The sequence below is a fragment of the Telmatherina bonti genome, assembly GCF_933228915.1.
Source record: "Telmatherina bonti genome assembly, chromosome: 16".
Classification (NCBI taxonomy): Eukaryota; Metazoa; Chordata; class Actinopteri; order Atheriniformes; family Telmatherinidae; genus Telmatherina; species Telmatherina bonti.
The window spans coordinates 16,509,918-16,531,040 of record NC_136614.1 but is presented as its reverse complement, the minus strand read 5'-3'; the positions used below and the strand labels follow the sequence as shown (position 1 = coordinate 16,531,040).

The 21,123-nt window shown below is 38.0% G+C and overlaps 4 protein-coding genes across 5 annotated transcripts in view; 2 read left to right on the top strand and 2 right to left on the bottom strand.

The window, feature by feature from the left end:
* Positions 1–5,045, top strand: part of LOC306767430 (serine/threonine-protein phosphatase PP1-beta catalytic subunit-like) — a gene marked incomplete at its 3' end in the record, with an annotated part of 5,984 nt that extends 939 nt beyond the window's left edge. Inside the window, exons 2-8 of the mRNA XM_079255427.1 lie at positions 1,441–1,572; positions 1,810–2,040; positions 2,340–2,444; positions 2,624–2,695; positions 3,429–3,580; positions 4,719–4,853; positions 4,941–5,045. Of these exons, the coding sequence (XP_079111553.1) occupies positions 1,441–1,572; positions 1,810–2,040; positions 2,340–2,444; positions 2,624–2,695; positions 3,429–3,580; positions 4,719–4,853; positions 4,941–5,045 (932 nt within the window). The remainder of the gene's footprint in view (positions 1–1,440; positions 1,573–1,809; positions 2,041–2,339; positions 2,445–2,623; positions 2,696–3,428; positions 3,581–4,718; positions 4,854–4,940) is intronic.
* Positions 5,046–5,055: 10 nt separating this feature from the next.
* bpnt1 (bisphosphate nucleotidase 1) lies at positions 5,056–10,242 on the bottom strand. 2 transcript variants are annotated; one of them, XM_079255425.1, is made up of 11 exons: positions 10,169–10,242; positions 9,793–9,837; positions 9,268–9,404; positions 9,067–9,171; positions 8,883–8,990; positions 8,684–8,732; positions 8,325–8,408; positions 8,094–8,185; positions 7,817–8,014; positions 7,289–7,394; positions 5,056–7,137 (listed from the first exon to the last, which is right to left on the bottom strand). In XM_079255425.1, the coding sequence occupies exons 3-11, from the start codon at positions 9,385–9,387 to the stop codon at positions 6,986–6,988; spliced, it is 1,014 nt and encodes a 337-aa protein (XP_079111551.1). In that variant the 5' UTR covers positions 9,388–9,404; positions 9,793–9,837; positions 10,169–10,242; the 3' UTR covers positions 5,056–6,985. The 2 variants fall into 2 exon arrangements, with proteins under 2 accessions (XP_079111551.1, XP_079111552.1); XM_079255426.1 differs by lacking the exon at positions 8,325–8,408 and having other exon boundaries at positions 5,062–7,137.
* Positions 10,243–14,856: 4,614 nt separating this feature from the next.
* saysd1 (SAYSVFN motif domain containing 1) lies at positions 14,857–16,547 on the bottom strand (the record flags this gene model as incomplete). The annotated part of the gene is made up of 2 exons (XM_079255067.1): positions 16,218–16,547; positions 14,857–15,189 (listed from the first exon to the last, which is right to left on the bottom strand). The coding sequence occupies exons 1-2, from the start codon at positions 16,407–16,409 to the stop codon at positions 14,857–14,859; spliced, it is 525 nt and encodes a 174-aa protein (XP_079111193.1). The 5' UTR covers positions 16,410–16,547.
* A 128-nt stretch (positions 16,548–16,675) lies between these two features.
* grcc10 (gene rich cluster, C10 gene) lies at positions 16,676–19,252 on the top strand. Its single transcript, XM_079255661.1, has 4 exons — positions 16,676–16,732; positions 17,649–17,702; positions 17,903–18,079; positions 18,956–19,252. The coding sequence occupies exons 2-4, from the start codon at positions 17,651–17,653 to the stop codon at positions 19,093–19,095; spliced, it is 369 nt and encodes a 122-aa protein (XP_079111787.1). The 5' UTR covers positions 16,676–16,732; positions 17,649–17,650; the 3' UTR covers positions 19,096–19,252.
* Positions 19,253–21,123: the final 1,871 nt, after the last annotated feature.

Below are 21,123 nucleotides of genomic sequence, written 5' to 3'. Positions count from 1 at the left end.
TATATTAGTTGCAGGTGACTAATTGATTTTTTTAGAAAGACCCATAAAGACACTGTTACGGTAAACAAGTGGACTAAAAATGAAAGCATGGACTTGCATTTTCAGGTCCATTCTTATTACCTTCATAGATTTTTCAAAATTTAGGTCTAAGTCCATCTCTTAACCCAGATTTCAGGCATGGTTGGTAGTTTTTTAGGTGTATAGAATGAAGCCCGGTAATCACTTCTCTTTGGCTCCAAAGACAATCACCTCAGTTTTGATTTTGTTTAGCTCACGAAAGCTAAGGCACATTTACTGTGAAATCACAGTGTTTTGACAAAGGTGCCAATTAATAGCCAAATACATAAAGACAAATAAACAAACCTAGCAAGAACATCTTCTGCACCTGCTTGTTAATGAGTCATTGATTTGCGTCAGTTGTGTTGCAGCAGGGAAACACTAAAACCTGCAGGATAGTAGCCCCTCGAGGACTACCCTGGTTCTGAAGTTCAAGAAGGCAAACGTTTTCCCGCTTGTCAGTGTAAAGAAAAGATAATGACGGCTAAAAAGCAACAACAACCAAAGATAACAGATTCAAATAGATATGAGTCAAAAGTTTCACATATCAATAAGTTTCATAATCCACTCTTTTTTTATGTAGCATCTGTAGCATCTGTACAACTAATAAAAAGCTGTTTTAAAATGATGCAGTTACTATATTTTACAAATTACTTCAGAAAGGAGCACAACAAAACATTTCCACACCTCCACATAATTCCGTAGGGAGGACAAAGTTCAGGGTTTCCGCTGTGTGTGTGTGTGTGTGTGTGTGTGTGTGTGTAAACTGAACAGTATTTATCTTCAGTATACACACCCTCTGCGCAAAAGTTACACACTCACATAACTACAGTCTAAACAAGAAGAAATGAGAAATGCTGTTTGTCTCTGCAGAGAATTAGACCACCACATGCTTTATGTGTGTCTGATCGAGGAGGACTGCTTTGCTGTTCATTAAGATGTTTTGTTAGAAATATTCTTCATAGCCAAACTTTTTATATAATTTGTGACTAACTTTTTTTTTTTATGTCCACATCTCACACATAACTTAGCTTGATTTCACTTGATAAATGATTCAGTCCTGCACACTGCTTTCTCTCTCTCATACAGCTCCAGCTGAGCCAACAAGCTGTTCTTTCCTGTACTTGCCAGTTTCTTGCAAACCATTATGACGAGAGTAGATGAGGTCTAACCAAGGGGAAAGCAAATGCTGATACAAATAAAACATTTTATGGTATTTTGTAGTGGACGTTTGGGAACAAACCAGGAACCAAGTTAAAACTCTGCTCCTGGAAAGACACACAGATAAACATTTCAAAAGAAATCCATTTTTAATCATTTTTAGGAATGGTGATAAGTATAAAAGTTCATGTCACAAGGCTTGTTTCATTTTCTGTGTTGCAGTGCGAGGATGCCGCCCAGGGAAGATTGTGCAGATGACGGAGGCTGAGGTTCGGGGGCTCTGCATCAAGTCCAGAGAGATTTTTCTTAGTCAGCCGATTCTGCTAGAACTGGAGGCCCCTCTCAAAATCTGTGGTGAGAACCAACAAGTGGTGGTCTTGCATTTCCTCCTCAGTGATTTATTTATTATACTGACAGTCTTTTATATCTGATTATACATTTGTTTATCTTTTAAAACGCACAACAACACAATTCCAATAGATTGAGGAACGATATTTAATCCAGCTGTTTTTCAAAGTTTTGCATTCATCATCAAAATTTTAACATCAACCTGCGATATCACTGGAATGTAAACTAAATATTTATTTTCAGGTGATATCCATGGCCAGTACACAGATTTGCTGAGGCTATTTGAGTATGGAGGTTTCCCTCCAGAGGCCAACTATCTCTTCTTGGGTGATTACGTGGACAGAGGGAAGCAGTCGCTCGAGACCATTTGTCTGCTACTGGCATACAAGATCAAATATCCAGAAAATTTCTTCCTGCTCAGGGGGAACCATGAATGTGCCTCTATTAATCGCATCTATGGCTTCTATGATGAGTGTAAGTTTATTTAACATCTTTGTTTTGCATTTGACATCTTAAGACTGATGTTGAAGTTCTCCCAGCTGAACTTTTTAATCTTGTTGGTTACTGCTAATCAACATTGTTTGTATATTCTGCTTGCTTTTACTTCACAATATGAGAAATTGAAACATTTGAGAATTCTGGAGATTACACTGAAGTTTAACTATAATTTATTCATCTAAAATCCACTACTTTTTTGCAAAATATAACATTTACATGTAAGTTTTGTTCCTTTTGTTCTAACAATTCTTGGTGTTTTTTTCAATGCTTTCCAGGCAAACGTAGGTTTAACATAAAGCTCTGGAAGACATTCACAGACTGTTTTAATTGTCTGCCCATTGCTGCAATAATCGACGAGAAGATCTTTTGCTGCCACGGAGGTTTGTGATATGTTCAACTAGAGCAGCCAGTAATTTGCCCATACATACATCCCCCTCTCTAACCAAAGGTTGCCTCATTTTCAAGAGTTTTGTAACATTTAAAGCTTTGTGTCCTGATTTCACTAGGTCTTTTCCCCATTTTTTTTAATATTAAAATGTGTCAATCTTCTCTGTTTCAGGACTTTCACCTGATCTGCAGTCTATGGAACAAATCCGACGCATCATGAGACCCACTGATGTCCCAGACACAGGTCTGTTTCACTCCAAGACAGAAATTTTGGACAAAATATTAATTAACTATGTTATTGGTGCTAATGGTTACTGCAAAATGGTTTTCTGCTGTAGGTAGGGTTAGGGGTTAACCCTAACCCTAACACAAAAGAAAAATAAAACATGTTAGAGACTTGATACATGGAAAAGTCTCTTTGGTCTCTGAAAATCCTGTTCTGCCAAAAATGTTGCTAGTTGCTTTGAACTTGTACCTAGTTACAAAAAAACAAATAAACAAAAAAACATTACCTCAACCAAAATCTAAATTTTCTCCTGAACAAACCCAAATTACAGCAATATACTTTCAGTCTAGATGATTCTAGATTATTGTAAAATTATGCTAAAATCACTGTAATTGCATTTTCTTACTTCTATTGTAAATCTTATAACAATTTATGATGATATGAGGTCATGCGGTCATTATTAACTTTAAAACTTCATGTTTGCTTATTACCAAACAAAATGTAATTATAGTAAATTGAAAAATAACATACAGAAGTGTTACAGATGTATTGATATGACGTAGCTCAAAAAAGCATTATGTGACTTAAAAAAACGATAAAGTTCAATGTATGTATTTTCTGCTTACTCCAGTATAAAAGTAAAACAACTGCTTTTGTGTTGGCTGTGTTTATTGCCCTCAAAAGCATTCTTATGCAAGGTCTTAACCTCCTTTGCTGTTTGTATTTCTGCCTGAATTCCTCTCTGTTCCAGGTTTACTGTGCGACTTGTTGTGGTCAGACCCAGACAAAGACGTGCAGGGCTGGGGGGAGAATGACCGGGGAGTCTCCTTTACCTTTGGGGCCGATGTGGTCAGCAAGTTCCTCAACCGCCACGACCTGGATCTCATTTGTCGGGCACATCAGGTAGCACACGAATCAGCCGCATGAATTGTCAAGGCTGTTGATGCGAATGATTTAATCCAGTTTTATTTGACATGTACAGTAAATATAAAAACAGAACTGATGGAAAAATGGTTTAAGTTTGATTTCAAATATAAAAAAAATAAGTTTTCTCATTTATAACTTTAGTAATTATATCTGTTACTTTACATTTTTAGCTAAGGCAAATTAAACTGTTCTCCAAAGATCTATGAATAATTGTTCATCTTAACTTTTTTGTTAAAATCATCAAGTTCTTTGTTTATTGGTTAAATCAAACCACTTAAAATAGTTCAGAGATGTATTAAAGGTGGGGTAGGTAATGCTGGGGAGCTAGAAAGATGTGAAAGTAGCACCCTGTCTTGGCTCCTCCGACTCTGGTTTTGCTCCTTGTGTGATCCAAGACTTTTTTCTTACCTCCACAAAGGAGGTTATGTTTTTACCGGCGTTTATCTGTTTGTGTTCAAGATAACTCAAAAAGTTAAGGATGGATTATAATTAAATTTTCAGGAGTTGTTGAAAATGTGAAAATGAAGAAGTGATTTAATTCTTGGGGTGATACGGATCACCGTTTGGATCCAGGAACTTTTTAAGACCTTGGTGGAGGTTTGCGCTCTCCGAGTGCTTTTCTAGTTTGCAGCTTTTTCGATTTTCTTCTTCATTACTTTATATTTTCATCCTAACACGCTATTTGTGTGCAGGTATGCGCTGTGGGAGGGGGAGGAGGGGAGCCGGGAGAAGAAGCTAAGGAAATATAAAAAATTAACAAGAGTTTTTACAAATTTACAGTAAACTGAGGGGTCTAACTATATTTCTTATTGTTCATGATTACAAAATGTACAGACTACTATCAGGACAAGGAACCACTTCATGCAGAGTAAAAAAAAAAAAAAAAAAAAAAAAGTGTCAGCGCAAGATTACCTACCCCAGCTTTAAGAACAGAGTGTTAAAGACCCGTCCAGTTAACACTCTTCTGTTCACAGTACTTGTGCAAATTCTAGACATTGGAATAAGTTGGTTTTGACTTTTATCAAAGCTAAAATGATTAGGGAAGCTGGTGACAAAGTATAATCTGTCATTTGCCAAATGGTCTCAGCTCTGATGCTGCCCCTCTGCAAAACAGGTTGTAGAAGACGGCTATGAGTTCTTTGCAAAGCGGCAGCTGGTGACTCTGTTTTCAGCTCCCAACTACTGCGGTGAATTCGACAACGCGGGCGGCATGATGAGTGTGGATGAGTCGCTCATGTGCTCCTTTCAGGTAGAGAACGGAGTGACTTATTGTGGCACATTAATTCCTTGTATGCAAGATAGTTGTGTTTATTAAAACAATAATCTTTTCTACCAGATCTTGAAGCCGTCAGAGAAAAAGGCTAAGTATCAGTATGGAGGGGTGAGTTCAGGACGCCCGGTTACCCCACCTCGTACCACTCAGGCACCGAAAAAGAGGTGAACGTGTTGCCTGATTTTCATGTTCCTCTTGTCGCTGGTTGGTCTGTGGAACACACCCCTGCAGGCAGACACAAAACACTCCACCTTCTCTCTATTAGATCAATCTTGTGTAAATACAAACTGCAGGAGTGCTCTTGCTTGTTATGTGGGTATATTTTATGAAAACTCACATTTTTTCCCCATTTCTTAGAAACCATTCCTCAACCCTTACTTCTACTACTCAGCCCATTCAGTATTATATTCTACAACCCATTTGTAGGATGGTCTAGAGGCTTTTCCCACTTCACATTAAACAATTTCCATTGTGATGTTGTGAATGCATGCAGTTGTGTGATTAATATGACTTCATTGTCAGAGCCAACTGGAATCCACATTTCCTAAGCCTGCAGGGCCAAATATGTCCTGCCTCAGCTCACTTCTGTTCTATATGTCTGCAGAAGTATTACACTGCATGAAGGAATGACAACATTTAAGCAAATTTAGATCATTACTTGCATTCTTACCAAAAGTCACATCGGATTGATGCCACCCCCACCTGTCAAATCTGAGTTAATCCCCAGTCTAAACAGCACATGAGGGGGGAAAAAAGCCAGTGGCAAGCTGGGCTCTAATGTATCTTAAGTCATTTAGGTTTAATATTTAGCATTTTGCTTAATTAATCCAATAAAGGTGCAAAAATGAGAAACTCAATGAGAACACGCAACTTGTAACCACCAACGCTGGTCCCAAACCAATAAACTTGTACTGATAAAAACAAACATTGCATTTTCAGTTAGTTTTAAACACGGCTGCTTTTTCTTGTTCGTTTGGCAAGACAGCAACTTTAAATATTTCGTTAAATGTCAAATTGTGTATTATACTGCCGACACAATGATCACTTTTCCCATGACTTAAGAATGTTTTTCTCTCCAGAGATCAATAATCCAGAAATTTTGATGACATAAGTGCAATAAATATTGCTTTAAAGTCCGCTATGTACAAGTACAAACAGTTGCTATGGTGATCAAAGCTTCTCTGGAAAAAAAAAAAAAAGCCAAAGTGTACTAATGTATGCGCTACTTTTGTTAGATATTTGTATACACTCATTTACGTATACATTCCAGCAACTTTGTTTAAAACTTGTTTATCTTTCTCATGATTCACTTCATTGATTGAACATTGAGTTTAATTTCAGTTGTTTATAAAGTGAAGAAAACCAAAATGTAAATGGTTCCTTTCTTGTTCTGGTGGAAGTCCAGTGTACTAGGGATGCACACAAATTCATGACAATCTTGAGTGAATTTGTCCCTGATAGATGTGTAGAAATGTTGTGATGAATGTACCAACATAAAGGTGATATTCAAGTGAAAGGTGATAAACAGGACCTATTTTAATGTAACACAGTAACTTAAAGTACAGGATTGACACGACATTTTAATTAATTTTTCTAGTGTTCACAACTCAGCTGACTCATTTACACACTGAACACTTTTGTACTTCCAGACATTGCGCGAGTTAGAGGGTCAAAGGCATTTTGGTGGTTGTTGTTGTTGTTGTTGGCATTCTGCTCATAATGTTACATTTCAGAGTGGTCATTATATAAATGGCAGTAAACTATTTTTTAGACCAGCAAAAAACATTCCAGCGAGGTTACTTTGTTTCAATCCAACCACCTGCCTTGTAATTTTGCAAGTCTTGAAATTGGAAACAATATGTAAAAACTGAGTGGATGTCAGAAATTTGTATGAATTTGTGCCAAATGGATTAAATAAATGGAAATGCTGTGGAGCTTGCTGTCAGTTTCTGTCCTTCCTAAATCTAGTGTGAGTGCATAAGCAGTGACACTCAGTCTCAGGGACTGGAATGAACAACGTCTTCAAAATTATTCAGTAAAAAGTGTGTTGAATAGAAGGAGTAAAATATCTAACTGATTCATGATACAATGTTGCTGATCATGATACATCAGTCAGACTTGAGGGCTTGCAGCACTGACTGTGGTACTCTGCTAACGTAGTACTCATGGTTGCGTAGCGTGGCCAGAACCCCAGCAGAGTTCATGTGCTTTACATTGGCATCGTAGCTGTATGGCTTTCCATACATGTCTGTCAGTTTGCCTGCATAGGAAAAAAAAAAAAACTTTTGAAAACAAATTCAAAAGCCAGAAATGTCTTTGTTTTTGTAATATTAAGTTTAATCTTTGGTTTGCATTACTTGAACACAAATAATACGTGTTTATGAATGAGAAAAAAAGCGTTTGGTTATTACCTCCAACAGCGTGCAGGATAGCTTCAGGAGCACAAGTATCCCACTTTTTGCACCCAGGACTAGCAAAAACATAAGCAGAAGCCTTTCCCTCAACAAGCTGGATTATCTGCAGGGAATAAAGTCCATTAACAAAGGTTAATCAAATTTAAATTAAGTCAACTAATTATTTCTTGAATGTAGTTTTTCTTTAAATAAATAAATTTGAATGAGTTATTGGGTTTTTCTATATGTATGTGTAGTTCTCCAGAAATGTCTGTGGGCCGGGGAGGATTGTGTTAAAGGCATACATCCGGAGGACAGAAACCCATTTTGCAGCATTTCAAGTGCACAAAAGCTCAGCAGCTTCTATTATTCTCACTTGCAAACCACCAACAGACTCATCTGGATGCCCAGCTGAACTGAGTAATGTACTTTGCAGGTTTGTGATGCACGGCTTTGCTCTCAGTAAATTCAATAAATTCTGCTGCGCACAACGGTACACAATTAAAATTCAGCCTTATGTACTAAAAAGCTTTAAATCCATCTCACCTTGTTTCCAGCACCACCCACTCTGATGACTTCATGAGGCTCCATGGCGTTCACACAGTCTGTTACCACCTTGTTACTATGTGAACGAGTGGTGGTTACAATTCGTCTATCACCTGGAACTTCCTGCAGCTGGAATCCAAAAGCACCCAACCCCGGCATTCCCCACATGGTTCTGCCTAAAGCTGCTCCTGCTCCAAGCTGAAAAGAAAGCATGTCCCAGTTAATCAGAGTGACATCTTTTAAAGCGCAGCTGCATATAATACTTTTTGTTTTGTACCTGGTAATTGTAAAACGGCTGGTTGATGACACCTGCAATTGCTCTGCCTCCGTATGCAATGCCAATAAGCACAGTCACATTGTCCAGGAGCCCTGAAGCCGAGAAGCAAGAAGATATCAGCTAAAAATCATTGAACTGTTTTCCTCCCCTTTCACTCATCAGTAAATATTTTTGTTGTGGACAAAATAATAAATAATCTGCACTGCAGGGTTAATCTTAGGCCTCCCATACAGAGAGCTGTGCTGTGAGTCTGAGAAGTGTCCGACCCTTTGTGTTGTATCTGGGCTACAGCTTGGAGCTGGAGACACCTCGATGCTGGGGGTCAGCACAGAGAGAATAAAAGAAAGACAGATAACAGGAGTAGGGATACACAAAGAAAAGAACCAGACCTGAGAACCAGAAAGCAACCCAACAAACTGGTGCAAACAACATTCTGCAGCCAAATGGCAACATTTAAGATCTAATTTTGGATGCAGCAACAAACGTGATGTGCTTGTATTAGAGTTGATGGAGTCGCCACACTGCCAAATATATTGTAAGCCTGCAATACAGAATGCAGATTTTAAACAAAGGGTATTAGGAAAACCTACCTTCAGTATATTCCTTTGTGCCATCAAGGGGATCAACCCACACGACTAGCTGAGATAACACACACATTCACAGTAAATATGTGGGAGGAAATGAGCAATCAAAACTAACTTAACTAGAGTACATACTTTTGATTCAGATGCTAAACCTAACAGTTCTTCTCACTGTATAAACTGCATTTCTTAATGTACTGGTGGTTACCTCTTCTTCTTTAAGTGCTTTAAATTCCTCTGGACAGCCCTTCTGAAGGATTTTCTCTGCCTGGCCTTTCTCAATCAGATCTTCTGGTACCTCTTGAGGTGGGAGCTCCTGCATTAGGTGATCCATATTAAAATGATAAACTTTTTAGGCTCCATCTAGTCATAATAGGAATACATTCACTCACTTCCTCTCCAATGATGGTGAGTTTAGGAAAACGTCTTGACAGTGAGGCACAAATGCTCTGCTGTGCAAGTCTGTCTGCGAGTGTCTGCAGATCATTAGCTCCTGTCTTTGCAAACAGAAGACATAAAAATAGCATCAACAGCTAAATCTCACTTTGCATGTTTCTATTTAGTTGTTGTAAACTAAATTTGTACTATCACACCTTTTCCACGATGCCAAGTTCTCCGCTATGAAGCACCTTCCTAACAATGGCCCCAGCCTTTTCAGCCACTGTGTAGGCCGATGCCACCACCCGCATGACCAAAGCAGGGTTCCCGGACATTGCTTGGAGGTTGGTCCCTAGTTGATGAAATGGTAAAGTAATTGAGTTATGTTTGGAATAACTTGGTTGCAGACGAGGAGACAAAGAAAAAGATATGCAGCCTTCCTGGGTGAAAACTACTGTAAAATTAAAAAGAAGACAATTTGAGACATGCTGTTTGAACAATGCTGCTTGATCCACTGAATCTGATATAAGAAATACAGCATCTCCACCAGGGATAAGCTATTTGAATGATGTGATAATGGTGCTAACCCAGAAATATCCACAACCTGCCTCCATTACAGCATTTCTGCAGGATTGAAATGCAGAGCTGAAGCACAGCAGAGCTGGATCTACCAAAGTTATTAAGTTTTGCTTCATGAGTATAGCAGGACTGACTAACATGTACAAGTAGAGATGTTTTACCTTAATTTACTCCAAAGTTGTAGGCACTTAACAGTACGGATAAGTCTGTGGGAGAAGATAGATTGAAATACAATAAATACTTCAGCATGCATTTACACAATAATGGGACCAAGACATCGTCACACACTAAACACATTAAACATTTAAGTACATCTTCACTCATAACCCTCTTTTACTGTCTGAGATTCCTTAATCATAAAAATCATTAACCATTAACAAAGTGTGAAAAGCTAACCTCTGCTGTTGCGGCTAATAAGCTTCTGCTATTAATATTATTATCTGGCGAGATAGAAGAAAATCATTTAAATACAGGTCTCGATCGTATAATCTGGGGTAAGATGAAGAGCTACTGATACAAACACAGAGCTGTACGCACCAGTTTGCCAAACCAACCACTTCGCGTACCTATCCACGGTCAAGCCAGCCTACGCTGTATTTCAAGTGTGCGTTTACTATCAATTTTATGGTAAAGGCAGCTGCACCAACTATTACTTCCGGATTTCAAAATAAAGGAGCTCTCTCTCTCTCTCTCTCTCTCAGCCTTGCCTTGCAGTCCCTTTCACAGAGCAATAACAGATACTTTTGTTTAAATAAATCAATAAATGAAAAACAATTTGTTGCTCAAAAAGTGCAACTGGACAAAAAATATTAAGTGTTTTTACCATGGTTTTCCAATACCTCTGTTAAAGTCCTTTACACATGGCAATAAAACCGCCTATTCAGCTGACTGCACTCTAGTCCACAAAACCTGTGCAGTTGGACTCAGTACCTCCTATATTGTTATTGTCGTTTCCCTTTCGGCTTGTACCTTTGAAGGGGTCGTCACAGGTGATTTGGCAAATGTTTTACGCCAGATGCTCATCCCGACGCAACCCTCGGCGTTTATTCAGGCTTGGGACCGGCCCTCAGAGAACAACCCTCCTCAAGGCTGCAGCAGCATAGAGGAGCAGGACTCGAACCACCGACCATCAGTTACTCAGTACCTCCTATTTTACTTGCACAAAATCTGTGAAGAACTTTTACTGTGTATAATTCCTGTAGGTCCCATACACATGAAAAAAACAGTTTTGGCTAAACTTGAAGTGCAATTCAAAGTTTTTCTTCTGAAGTTATTCCACCAAACCTGCGCAGTTCGACTCAGCTTGCACAGAAACTATTAAGGCTTTTTACAGTGTACTTTTCCTGTAATCCAATGATAAAGTACCGAACTCATGCAAAATTAATTCTCAGCAGCACCTCTAACCCCAACTTCTGTTTTGGTTGCCTTGTCACTTCTTGAGATAATAAAATATTGCTTTACTTGACATCTGTGCCACACGTCAAATGTTTGTTGTGCCCATAGACTGTATATAAAAGAGGTTGTTCCCCATAATGGAAGCCATCCTTGTTGACACTCCACATCAGATCCAATCTTCTCCCATCACACCCATTTATTTCTCCAACCACTGCATTCTTTTCTCCATGTTGTTCATTTGACCACCATATTCAATTACTCTGTAAAATATCTCTTTTTCATTTCAAAAATATTTATAAACTCCACCCGTCCCATTCCTCTAGTGATGCTGTAAAGCTGGTCCAGGTCTTTGTCTTTTCCAGGCTGGATTACTGTAATGCCCCCCTTGTCGAGATCGTGGGCAAGATATAAGGACCAAGAGAAGACTAGACAGCTGATGGCCTATTGATGTTAGTCACAATCAGAAGACCAGCGGGTAGTTCAAATCCTATCTCTTCCCCACCGGTTCATTTCCGGCCCAGAAAGGCCTTTTTTATGCAGGACCTTGTCTTTGTGTGTCCTAAAGAGATATTTCTACGGTACATAGCTAGCATGTCATGCAGCTGCAGATAGATAGCTCACTGAGAAGCTCATCTGCTTTTCTGTATGGAAGATGGTGGTTCACGCCTGTCATAGGGCCCCCTACAATCTCATACTCCTTAATATACCATTAAGTCCACTGCAAGGCAGAGTCAGGATGCTGGGGAGTGAGAGTGTCTGTGTAGACACCCTTTCAACATGTAGTCACTGGTGGAGTGTGACCATGTCTCTGTACAGTTGGTGCTGGAAGTGATCATCTGTTTGTCAGTAAGACCATTGCTAACCTAAAAGTGGAAAACCTCCCAAGCATGCTGTCTGAGTGAATAGTTCAGTGATTTAGATGATGGAAGTTTCACACCTAGAGGCTGTGTGGACATGAGATCAAGGCTTCTACGTGTCAAGCTTTTGAACATTAGATGTCAAATGGAAGAGTAAGAGACGCTCTAAAGATAGCTAAGCAGTGTAAGAGAATGGCTCAAGGTGATGAAAAACAGGCTGAACTTCTTCAAGCTTCAACTTCAACTCCCTGTTGGGAAAATGGAAAAGTTTCTGCTGGCAGGCTTTCTTGTGTGAAAAGCAACATTTCTTGATCCGTCACATGAATTATAAAGAGTGAAAGACTTCAAAGTGACAGTGCAGAGCATCAGCGAGAATAGCTCAGTCTGGTAGTATGGGTGACGTGTACTCAGATCTCATGATTTAAGCCATCGGTTTTCAAGTCCACCGGTCTAGATGAAAAAGATAAAAGCACCTGGAGAAAGTTGACATGTGTGAAGGGTCCTTGGTGGTGTGGCAGAGAACCATAAGTCACCAGTGGTGCAGTGTCTAGATCAAATCCTGTCCATTGCTGGAACCTGAATCAAAAAACCTTCCCACTGTGGTGGGTTGGGGAGGGGGCTGTGTCCCCTCCCTGTATTCCAGTGACTCTGTCAGTGGGTGGTTATCAATCAGGAAATCAAAACTGTCTGGCATTTTGAGACACCAAAGTTTTCTGAAAAATTAAACAATCAAGAATCTTCAACATGTGAACGAGACCACTCTAATATATTTGCCAACATACTACCATTGTTACTTGTTATAACTACAGATTACTAGTCTATATTATTATCAACTCAGAAATCCCATAGACTTGAAATTAGAAATTGACTACAGAAATGTAACTTGTTATGGTAGCTGCAAGGCAGACTATTGCAAGTACTGCTGGCAAAATACTGCAGCCAGTTTGTTGTCTTATAAATGTGTCGTTTTAATTGGCAGTGATCCTCTTCTTAAGTAGTCTCATTTATGTTTATTGTTCAGATGGATTTTTCCAAAAACTTTGGTGTGGAGCTTTGATCTCATGTCCACACAGCCTCTAGGTGTGAAACCTCCATCATCTAAACCACTGAGCTACACACTCAGACATCTGGAATGCCTATCTGGGAGGTTTTCTACCTTTAGTTTAGTCACTGGGCTTTAAAACCATGAAAACAAACAGAATTGTGGACTCTCTGTGTGGAGTATGCATGTTTTCCCCGTGTATGTGTGGCTACTCTGCCTCCCTCCCACCACCCAAAGACATGCATGTTAGGTTAATTGGTTACTCTAAATTGCCCATAGGAGTGAGTGTGAGCAGGAATGGTTGTTTGTCTCTTTGTGTTAGCTCTGCAATGGACTTGCGCCTGTCCAGGGTGTACCGCACCTTTCACCCAAAGACTGCTGGGATAGGCTCCAGCTCCCCCACGGTTCGGTTAATGAATGAATGAACATTTTGACTTTAATCTTTATACATTTCACCTAATCAACAAAACTGTTGACTCAAAATCCTCCTGCATATAATATGCAATGACAGAGACCCATAAACCTTAGATTTAAATGCTAATTGACCCACATCTCATACATCTGCATGAAGGTGGATTATTGTGGATGGACTTTAACATATATGTTGCCTCAATGGAGAACAAATAGTTTCACCTACTTGTGTCTGATTTTCAGGTAGGTCATTTTTCAACATGCGCTCTTGGCTTTTGTACATGGGGCATTGAAATCTGTGCTGATGGGTCTTGAAATGAACTTGAAACAAACCTGTCGGGGAACCCTGGATATATGTTGAGTTTCACTTAGTATTGAATTCTTAGAAGGAATAAAACTTATTGAGCCACTTACACACCTAATAGGGAATATCCTGTGTGTGTGTGAGTGAGAGGGAGAGAGAGCGAGAGGGAAATGCTTTATTTTGAAATTTGGAAGTACTTGTTGGTGGCAGTAGGCTTTACCATAAAATTGATAGTAAACGCGCACTTTAAATACAGCGCAGGCTGGCTTGACCACGGATATGCGCAGTGTTTGACAAACCTTTATAAAACTCAGAAGATACTCACCTACAAAGTGCGCTTAGCCAACAATAAATCTTGCCCTGCCATTTAAAATCTCTTCAAATGCCATTCTTTTAGATCAAATACAAATATAATATTTGCGAGGGGGCTTTTGAGCCAATGCGGAAATACACGGAGTGAACTATCTTAGTTTCTTTGCAAAACAAGTTAGTGTATCTCAAGGGTCCAAGTGCCTTCCAAGCTTTGACTGGAAAAGAACATGAGATGGATTATAAAATGAATTCCTAACCTCATCTACTTTGATAGAAAAGATCTACCTAGAACCGTTCATATAAAGAACATTTTTCCAATCTAATAAAAAGAATGCATAAATTTCTGTAAAGATAAATTTTTGCTTATATTTAAGAAGTCATTTTAACACACACACACACACACACACATACATATATATATATATATATATATATATATATATATATATATATATATCTATATCTATATATATCTATCTATCTATATATATATATATATATCTATATATATATATATATATATATATTTTTTTTTTTTTTTCTTTTTACTATGCAATGATTACTTTTAACAGAATTATAAGTTGCAAAAGTCGACACTTTGTAATATGGAACCAATTTTCTCATTTCACATATATCAGCTCGATAGTCTTTTTTGTATTATTTTTTTATCATCTCATGCTGTTATTTCAGATTTTAGCATCTTTAAACTGTTTTAAAAACATGAAAATACCTAATTTCTGCATGATGAGTAGAATATGGTTTGATGTATACCGGTACATCTTTCATCGCCTTCAGCTGCAGCTCCAATATTTGTCACAACATTTAAAAACAATGTGTGAATTTCTGGACAAATAAAAAATTTTGTTAAACAAACACATTTGATTATTTATTATGGTTGTGCAAATCACAAGGAATTCATGTTTGCCAGAGGTCTGTAACCCATCTCCCCCTCCAGCTGTTCTGCAGTTAAGGAGCCCAACAGAGGCTGACAGTTCGGGTTGAAGACAGAATAAGCACTCAGTTCTCCAGGTTGTCGGGGTGCTGGGCTGCGGAGTCCTTCGTAGAGCCAGTAGAAAAGGGAGATGACAAAGAATGGCAGTCCAAACTCCAGTTCAACAAACAGACCAAGCAGAACAAGCCACAGCAGCACTTTGAGTAATGTAAGGTTTGAGGGAACAAGTTGTCTCGAGGTCAGCCATCTTCCTAGAGTGCTGTCCAGCAGCCAGTCTCTACAATCCTACAGATAAGACAGAACAGAAAGTCAGTCCCTCCATCCTTGATCATAAAATAGATTTACGGTCAGTAGATGCTTTAGACCCTGACACAAAATAGCTAATAACCTATAGCATACATAACAACATACAGTAGTGCTCATATGTATTCATCCCCTTTCATTAAAGAAAAGGCTGAATTTAAACAGTTACTCAAATAACTGGAGACTTAAAAAAGGAACAATAACTAAAAATGAGCAAAAATATAATTTAGTAATATAAGACACTGTTTTTTCATTTAATTGAGTTTAAGAAAGAAAGAAAAAACAAACAAACAAATTGGTCCTGGACAAATTAGAGCCCTATTCTGTTGAACAGTGGGACAAAATACCTGTCAACAGGTGCAGAAGGCTCACTGAGAGGAACAGAAATGTGATAAATTATCTTATTTGTTAATTATTTCTATTGAACCAGAATTAGAAAATAATGTGATGATTTTCATAATTTTTTTTATTTATTATTACTTTAGTCAATTTCAGCTTAATTTACAGACAGCTGTTTTTTTTTCCTTCTTGAATGAAAGGGTATGAATAAATATAAGCAACTGTACATAAATGAACTTATGTGTCATTCAAAAGTAAAGGTGTTACTTATTATTAACGCACTAAAAACATTTTAAATATCTTAATATACTTAGACCTCATTATACTCCAATATGGTTCCATGTATTAATTATTCATCAGCAACTGGAAGGTTAGTTAATTTATTTCGAACAAATGAAAGAAAATGAGAAAAGAAAAACATACGTACATACCTAAACATACATATGTACATACACACACGTATAGACATACATATACATACTACTTAAGAAAATAATAATAACCACAAATATTAATATTAATAACAATAATAATAATAATTCCACATCAATTTGATAATTAAATAAATTTGTCAGATAAAAGGAGTTCGAAAAAAGAGATAATATAGAATAGTATATCTTATTCAGTTCATTCTTCACTAGTGGGAAATTCAGTATACTATAATTTCTTACCCTGCTTTGAGAGCCGGCTGGGTTGTTTTCTGTCTTCTGTTGTTGCTGACCGTCAGCTGCTGATGCTGCAACAGACTGAGCAGATGTGTCTCCTCCTGTACTGTCTCTGGACTGAGGAGCAGCAGTTTCATTTTTCTTATCGACTTGTTCGGCCTGTCGTCTGGCTCTGAACTCCGCGAGCTTCTGCTCCATCAAACCGGACTAAAAGTTAACTAAACGTGGAAAAGCAGCTGACAGCAACACGTTCAAAACACCTATCTGCGTCACTTCACCTTACAACTAAGTTTATATGAAAACTTCAAAAAAACGACCGTCTTTCACGGTGCTTTCCACGCTATAAACATTTTTTTAAAACACTTCACGCTGAAGGAAGGAGTTTGTTTACGTTTTTACACGTAAATGCGTCCGTCACAAAACCGGATGTCGTGTCGCACAAATCATCCAACTGTCGTAAAAGAATCAGGTTTGCGGTATTTTTGTTGGTTTGGTGCTGGTCTGGATTTTCTTCATCAGTGGTGAGTTTCCAAACACAAACACTTTCTTGATCAGTGGTTAAATGCGTCACGTATTTGTCGTATTTGTTCGACAAATACGTGTATTAACCGTAACTCCTGGCGCTTTATTAGCAGAAATCACGTCGTGTGCAATTTATAGAAAACAAACGCTTGATGTTCAAACCACCATCACATTCACAGTCTTAATCACTTTTATGTGTCATTGTTGTATTTTATAACAGTAAAATTATTGCACTTTTTTGTGCATAACTCAGTTTTTAGTGTCGATGTATGGTAAAGAGATGCCTCACTCAAAAATGGCCCTATTGAGTTAACTGCATGAGCATCATGATCATCGATTTAACATTATGCTGATAAAATTGTTCTGGAAATTTTATGTTCTGACTTAGATTTTCATATTTTTCATAGTCCTAGCGTATATTCATCTCTGATTATGGCTTTGTGGGCTTTCTGAAAAGGTCATGATGAACTTAAGAACTTAAGCTTAGTTACGCAGTGTCTGCTTATGCCCCTTTACAGACATAACAATGTGTAGAGAGCCTGACATGTCTGCATTCAGACATCTGGGATCTGATTAGTTAGAACACTCTCTTCCTCGAAGAGGGTTACAGCTAAAAACATACAAGAATAACATAGATTCAGGGCAGACAATTGACGCCCTTATGCGAGGGTAAAAAGATGGTTCAGCCCTGAACTCAGGTACAGCATTCTGGACTGTCTCTCCAAATTGCAATTTGTATTTTTCTGTTCTTATTTTCTGTTCAATAAACTTTGTAATCTTTTTCACTTCAGAACCAGACTCCTCGTCATTGACAGACTTTTTCCCACAACAATATGTTGCTTAATATTCTTGAAACTCTGCCAATAGCTTCAACAATTATAAACTACGTCAAATTTGATGACATTTTATTTACAGACATGGCCTCAGCTCCAGCACAACAACCCACCCTGACTGTTGAACAGACTCGAGGTAGGAGGAGCATGTTCTTTATTCCCATCTAGCCAATATTGTACTTATTCTCTAACAGTCAGTCATAGGATTGTATTACATTATTAAGGTTAAGGATGATCTTAATGTTTGGAGCATAATCTTCCATTTACTGTTAAGAGAGGATGGGGATAACTTGCAGAGCAGCTGCACATCTTTTTTTTTGTTTGTTTCCTCCACAGTGGTTTTGAGTGAGGTGATCCAAGCCTTCTCTGTACCAGAAAATGCTGCACGAATGGAGGAGGCTCGAGAGAGCGCCTGTAACGACATGGGCAAGATGCTGCAGCTCGTTCTCCCTGTGGCCACCCAGATTCAACAGGAGGTTATCAAAGCATATGGATTCAACAATGAGGGAGAAGGTGAGTATCATATGATCTCGTTGTAAAACTCTTACTTGTTCAATGAGAGATGCGTATGTTTTTGTCTTCACCCCTTCCTTAACCACCATGCAGATATTCTGCTCATGAAACTAATTGAAGCTTTTAAGTATCCACACAGTTTAAAAAATATCACCCTGCTGATGTGAACCAGTAATAACTGCTGTACAGTTCGAATGATAAGGTTATTATCGTAGATTTTTGGGAAATTGTCAATTTATTTCTCCAGCTGTAAATGGGAATATTTTCTGACATCTTGGTCGTATAAACACACCTGACTCAAACTAATCGCTCATTGTGCAGAAGCTCATTGGCTGTTGGATCCATTTATTGGAAGCCAGGTGTGTTGGAACAGAGATAGATGGAAAACCTGCCCTCAAGGACTGACTTTTGGTACCCCCTAATATAAATACTGACAAAACTTAGGACTTGGTCATCATCACATGTAGAAATGAAAAATGAAAAATCTCCTCACAGGCTGCTCTGTTCAAGCTAGGTAAATTATTGCAGACAATCTGCTATTAACATTTTCAAATGCCTTTTATAAAGATTCTTTACGCATAAACGTCTGCAATATAAAATATTCATTGTGGCAAAAGTATTGGAGTAATATTGTGCAAATTTTAGGTGACAGTTATTCACATCAGTCATGCAGTACTGTGATGGAAAAACCAAACGTGGAGGCAGATGCATTAAAAAAATAGTCTTAAGAACAAAAAGCCTTGATATACAATTCTTCATGACTGTTTTCCTTTAAAGCTGGAGACACTTGCACCATAATGTGCACATGAAGAACCTTAATTACTGTACTTCTCACAGTCTGCATGTTATTCTGGGTTGATCTTGATTTCTTTGCAGGTGTCTTAAAATTTGCAAGATTGGTGAAGATGTATGAAACCCAGGACCCTGAAATTGCAGCCATGTCTGCAAAACTGAAGTCTCTCCTTCTGCCACCGCTGTCAACGCCACCTATAGGAGGCGCTATTCCAGCTTCATAGGAGTTATTCACATCACAGGGTGTTTGTTTAATGCTTTTAATTGACTTATGACCATCATGTTTGTGTTGGTTTTTTTTTTTTGTGGAGAAGTTTCAGTTTTAAAACACTAACATGTTTTCACAAAAATACCATTTTCTATTGATATTTTAAAGCTTTTTTGCAAGTTCTTGTCTAACTATTACTTTTTAACTTGTATTTATTTGTACGTTGCGTATATATGACCACTCTTTAGTTTCACTGAAACTAAACATTTCCTTTAATGCCATCTTTTGTATCGTTTTATATGCTGCCAAATATGTTTTGTTTATACAGTAAAATTAAATGTTTTCTCTGGAACAACACTATTGAAATAAATTATGGAAGAAAACAGTATCTTTTATATACTTTATTAATACATTATTTTAATATGTTAAGCATTCTTTTAAAAACATTTGCACACATTTACATTTAATATAAATTTTCACAAAGGCAACCCATCCTCAGACAGTTCCTGTAGTGTTTTGGGTTAAAACGAAGAATTCTGTGTACATGTATGCGCCGTTTTTTTTATCTTTTACATTTGGATACATGCACACAAAGATATATAGGCTACATAAAAACAGTCAAGATAAAGTGATCCAGATTCTTAAATATTACATTAAAATGGTTCAACTACGCCAACATGAATAATAAAGTGCTCCTTCACATTTTTAAAAGTTAGTCTGTGCAAATCAAATGCACCCAGTGAGGTGAACAAAACATGAACTAGTTTCATAGACGATAATCTTTCTGCTTCACAGTATGTAAAGTTTAGTGTCACAAGTGCATTTCCCTAGTAGCTGTTCAGTAGAAAAATAAAAAATGTAGAATACATTAGCTTCTTTCACTGAGAATATCAACTGTCTCTGTGAGAAGAAAAGGAGTCAATAATCAAGTCATGATTCTTACACTGCTGACATTTTCAGTCTTGTCTAATGGATTCATTATTGTTAGGACTCCATCTGGTGGTGTAAATGTTTCGTCTTTCAGTCCGTGATTCCCAGAGAAGGCAAAGAGGGAAAGCAAGATGCAGGGAGGTGAATTCACATCTCAAAGTGACGGAAAATACTTTCGACATATCCAAGCACTCTCTGCCAGTCTGGACCTTCTGTCTTCAGCATCTCGTCCACCGTCTGACGCACATTTAAAGATTTAAAAGTAGGGTGAGTTTAAAATATGTATGTGTGTGTGTGTGTATATATATATATATATATATATATATATATATATATATATATATATATATATATATATATATATATATATATATATATATATATATATATATATATTTTTTTTTTATTTATGTACACTACTCACAAAAAGTTAGGGATATTTGGCTTTCAGGTGAAATTTATGGAAAATGCAATATGTTCATGCTACAGTGATATAATATAAAAGTAAGACATTTAAGTAGAAGGATGCACTACTGATTTCCTCATCTGAAAAAATTCATTCAACACAAAAGGTAACAACAATGGTAGTTACACCACAACAAAAAAAATTTGAACGTCTCAATATGTCGTCATGTGCCCTTGAGCATCAATTACAGCTTGACAACGACGCCTCATGCTGTTCACAAGGCAACTTACTGCCTGCTGAGGCATGGCATCCCACTCTTCTTGAAGGGCAGCCTTTAGGTCATTGAGGTTCTGGGGTGCAGGGTCTCGAGCCTCTACACGACGGCTCAGCTGATCCCACAGGTTTTCAATGGGATTCAGGTCTGGAGAGAGTGCAGGCCATTCCATCTGAGGTACACCAGTCTCCAACAGCCGTTCCCTGATGATACGGCCTCGATGAGCAGGAGCATTGTCGTCCATGAAGATGAAATTAGGCCTGTGCTGTTCATGTAGGGGCACAATCACTGGATTAATGATGTTATTCAGGTAGTATGGGCTTGTCACTGTACCATTCACAAAGTGTAGGGCAGTTCTGTACCAAGTGGACACCCTTGCCCACACTGTAACACCGCCACCACCAAAAGCTGGCCTGGTGACAACAGTGGCTGAT